The following is a 4,024-nucleotide window of genomic DNA, read 5'->3' as shown; positions in this document are numbered from 1 at the left end:
ATTTGCTCATTCGTTGTTTCCCTTCGCTTGTGTCTGCAGGAAACTCTCGTAATGCTGGGGCTTCAACTTATCCGGAGAACATGTAAGCCCGAGGGTTTAGGGTTTAGGGTTTAGGGTTTAGTGGCGCGTGGGACCTGGGATGTTTTGAGGTATTCCGTGTAGGTATATTCATTGGGTTTAGGGTTTAGGGTTTAGGGTTTGGTGTTGTTTGTGCTGTGTTTGTGCTGCAGCTGGTAAGGAACGGGCTCAACAAGCATGTAGCTAGCCAGCTAGCCAAGCAGCTAGCCATGAGGACTGCTTCCTGATTACTTTGGGGCGGTTGTACCGGCTGTTGCAGCTGCTGCTGCTACTGCTGTTGCTACTATTGTTGCTGCTGCTGCTGCTACTATTGCTGCTGCTGCTGCTGTTACTTTTGCTGCTGCTGCTGCTGTTACTGTTGCTGCTGCTGCTGCTGCTGTTACTGTTGCTGCTGCTGCTGCTACTGTTGCTTTTGCTTCTTCTTCTGCTTCTGCATGCGTGCAGCAACCTTGCGGTTTGAGTATAAGGGTGTGCCGTTAGAGTCTCACTTGATTTTATATCCTGTAAGCCCTCAACAGACAAACCCTAAACCCTAGCCGCTCACCTGCTAGTTCAGGGGTCCAGAGTAAGGGTTTGGGGCTTTAGCCTGGTGGTTTAGGGTTTAAGAATATGGGTTTGGGGTGATAGGGATTAGGGTTTAGGGTTTGGTGTTTCTTTTGTGGTTTATGTTGCTGTGCAGTTCCCCCCTGAAGACCTAACTACAGAGGTGAACAGCAGCAAAACCCTAAACCCTAAACCCTACACGTAAACCCTAGGTTGGCCGAAGCATTCAGCATGAGTTTTGGGGCTCTTTGTTTTTTCTGTCCTGGGGAGATTAGGGTTTAGGGTTTAGGGTTTAGGGTTTGTGGTTGCTTCAGGAGGTTGAAGAGGTTCTGAATAACATTGAGCGGCAGCTAAACGAATTCGTTGCCAAGGACCCCTATGAAAGAAGCAGTGCGTATTTCTGCGTGTATATTGCTTCTAGGGTTTAGGGTTTAGGGTTTAGGGTTTTTCAGGGTTTGGAGGTTCCAGGGTTAAGTTTAGGGTTGAGGCTCTCATATTTAGACCTCCCTAGGGTTTCTGTTCTTTTGGGGTTTTAAAGGGTGTTAGGGTTTTCTAGGGTTTAGGATAATGAAGGGTTTAGGGTTTAGGGTTTTCTGAGGGTTTTGAGGGTTTCGGTGTTTGCAGGGTCGGCCTTCAGTGTTTTTGGCCCGCGCGGTTCTTGCGACCGGATTGATATTTCTCAGGATAAGCGTCAGGTGGAGAAGGGGCTGTACACCCTAAACCCTCGACCCTAAACCCTAAACCCTAAACCCTAAACCCTTATCAAGAGTCGGGTTCTTTGCTTCTCACCAGCTTTTTCAGGTTGTCTACTCCGCTTGTTTGGCGGCCTTCAAGCTAGCCAGCTAAAGTGCGCGGCAACGAAGGTTTCAGCGCTTCTTCCTAGCTAGCTAGCTAGCTAGCTAGCTAGCTAGCTAGCTATCCTGTTTATCTAGCGAACGAACCAGCAAGCAAGCTAGCTAGTTGATTGGCTAGCCGTCTAGCTATCTAGCTATCTAGCTAGCTAGCTAGCTAGCTAGATGGCTAGCTAGCATGCGGCGCATTGGGGTTTCAACTCTTTTAGCCCCAAATGAAATTCAAATATGTGCATGTGGCACAGTTCGTTGTGCGCGGATATTGTCAGGTGTACGTACACCGCAGATGCGCTTTGCCACAGAACCCAACAAAACAAAAGTTTACAGCTCAGCTGTTCCAGGAACCTTGCGGTTCTTGTTGCTGCCTCGCCACTTGCTGCTGCTGCTGCTGCTGCTGCTCTGCGGGCCTCTTGCTTCTGCTGGTGCTGCTGCTGCACCGCTCTTCTTTGCTGTATTCCCCTTCGGGGCGTGCTGCTGCTTCTGTGGCTGCTGCTGCTGGTTACCCCGGGCCCTAACCTGAGGACGCTGCTGTTGCTGCTTCTGCTGCTGACCTGCTGCTGCTGCTGCTGCTGCTGCTGCTGCTGGCTGACGCTTCTTGAACGTGAAGGGGTTGAACCTGAGAGACAACGCAGAAACCCTTGACTCCCAATCTAGGGTTTAGGGTTTCAAAAGGGTTTAGGGTTTAGGGTTTAGGGTTTAGGGTTTACGGCTTGTTTTGCTTACTTGGGCCTCTTGGTGTGCTGCTCTCTGTCACTGTCTGACTCTTCTGCTTCGGTCGCTCTGCTGCTGCTTTCTCTGTCTCGCTTTCTGCTGCTGCTGCTGCTGCTGCTGCTGCTGCTGTGCTCTTCGTCTTCTTCTTCTGAGGCATCTGTAGATGCGTCTGCTTTGTCCGTTGCTGCTGCTGCTGCTGCTCCTTTTGCTGCTGCTGCTGCCTTGGCAGTACCCTTCGGCTGCAGCAGCTCCAGCAGCTTCTGTCGCTCCTCCCTGCACAGCCACCAACAGCTCGCACGCATGCAAGTTCTGTTGCTGCAGCAGCTTCTGTTGCTGCTGCTGCCATTGCTGCTGCTGCTGCTGCTCTTGCTGCTGCTGCTGCTGCTGCTGCAGTGTGTTCTGAATGGAGCTGCGCGTTCAAAACTATCCCACTGCTTGCTGAGCTCTATTCAATTGTGAAACCCTAAACCCTAAACCCTAAACCCTAAACCCTAGATTCTCACTCCCTCTTTGCTTTAAGGAGCTGTTCTTTCTTCTTGAGGATCTTCAACTCCTCAGGCGTCTTCGAAATATGCTTATGATACAACACTGCAGCAGCAGCAGCAGCAGCAGCAGCAGTAGCAGCAGCAGCAGCAGATGCAGCAGCAACGCATGCAGCAGCAGCAGATGCGCCAGGAGCAGCCCGTCTATCTCTATGTGGCGTGCAGCAACTGAGAGGGAAATGTTAGGGTTTTATGGTTTAGGGTTTTAGGTTGTGGGTGCTTAGGGATTAGGGGTTTAGGGTTTTAGGGTTTAGGGTTTTAGGGTTTAGGGTTTAGGGTTTAGGGTTTACCTTCGCCAGTGCAGACATCATTTTCAATCTTAATGAGCAGCAAGTCGAGTCGGGGGCCGATCTCTCTCAGTTGCACCGCCATAGACAGCTCCTGCTGCTGCTGCTGCTCCTGCTGCTGCTGCTGCTGCTGCTGCTGCTGCTGCTGCTGCTTGCTCGGCAGTATTACCTGCAAATTGCTGCCCTTTGATATGCGAGAGGGGCCAGTTGCTGCACCAAATACGACGCGTTGGCTTTGCTGCTGCTGCTGCTGCTGCTGCTGCTGCTGCTGCTGCTGTTGCGGCTGCTGCTGCTGCTGCTCTGCTGCCAGCAGCAAATCGCATGCATCTGCCTGCTTGTGCTGCAGCTGCTGCAGCAGCTGCTTCTGAGCAGCACCACCAGATGAAGCCTTGAGGAGGCTCTCTACCCCCGTTGTAATATCTGCTGCCTTTAAGGAAACAGTATAATGCCGAAACTGATAGCGAACGCCTTCGCTGCTGCTGCTGCTGCTGCTGCTGCTGTTGCTGCTGCTGCTGCTGCTGCTGCTGCTGCTGTTGGCCTCTTGCTCAGAGACAGAACGGAAAAATGCAACGCGACGAAAGTCGTTCAGCTGAGCGCACAAACCCTAAACCCTAAACCCTAAACCCTAAACCCTAAACCCTAGACGCAAGCATCCGCAAATGCCGATTCAAAACCATCAAGTGTTCGTCTTTGTTAGGGTTTACGGGTTATTAGGGTTTATACGGGGGGAGTCATAGGGCTGCGGGTTTATGCAGGGTGCTGCTTCTCCTAGGGTTTAGGGTTTATAAGGGTTTATTAGGGTTTATTAGGGTTTAGTGGGGTTTAGTAGGGTTTAGGACCCTGGCTGTTCGGAGGTCTACGGGGGAGAAGAGCGAGCGCAGCATGGAGGTCGTTAGCTGCAGCGCCTGCAGCCTCCCCAAACCCTCAGCACCCTTGCTGCCACTGCTGCTGCTGCTGCTGCTGCTGCTGCTGCTGCTGCTGCTGCTGCTGCTTAAGACAAGGAGAGGGGGCT

General features: G+C 51.9%; 2 protein-coding genes across 2 annotated transcripts in view; one reads left to right on the top strand and one right to left on the bottom strand.

Moving 5' to 3' along the window:
* EMH_0002130 (WD repeat-containing protein 33, related) overlaps positions 1 to 1,355 on the top strand; it is a gene marked incomplete at both ends in the record, with an annotated part of 3,266 nt that extends 1,911 nt beyond the window's left edge. The window contains 5 exons of the mRNA XM_013495856.1: positions 3 to 82; positions 523 to 581; positions 758 to 784; positions 936 to 1,011; positions 1,246 to 1,355. Of these exons, the coding sequence (XP_013351310.1) occupies positions 3 to 82; positions 523 to 581; positions 758 to 784; positions 936 to 1,011; positions 1,246 to 1,355 (352 nt within the window). The remainder of the gene's footprint in view (positions 1 to 2; positions 83 to 522; positions 582 to 757; positions 785 to 935; positions 1,012 to 1,245) is intronic.
* Positions 1,356 to 1,793: 438 nt separating this feature from the next.
* EMH_0002120 (ribosome biogenesis protein SSF1, putative) lies at positions 1,794 to 3,747 on the bottom strand (the record flags this gene model as incomplete). Its single annotated transcript, XM_013495855.1, has 5 exons — positions 1,794 to 2,088; positions 2,196 to 2,456; positions 2,687 to 2,771; positions 3,016 to 3,601; positions 3,736 to 3,747. 5 exons carry the CDS (start codon positions 3,745 to 3,747, stop codon positions 1,794 to 1,796), a joined length of 1,239 nt encoding a protein of 412 aa, XP_013351309.1.
* Between the last annotated feature and the right edge of the window lie 277 nt (positions 3,748 to 4,024).

Source organism: Eimeria mitis, genomic scaffold, assembly GCF_000499745.2.
Source record: "Eimeria mitis Houghton genomic scaffold, Emh_scaff179, whole genome shotgun sequence".
NCBI lineage: Eukaryota > Apicomplexa > Conoidasida > Eucoccidiorida > Eimeriidae > Eimeria > Eimeria mitis.
Note: the sequence above shows the minus strand (reverse complement) of the source record. Positions and strands in the feature narration are given on the sequence as shown.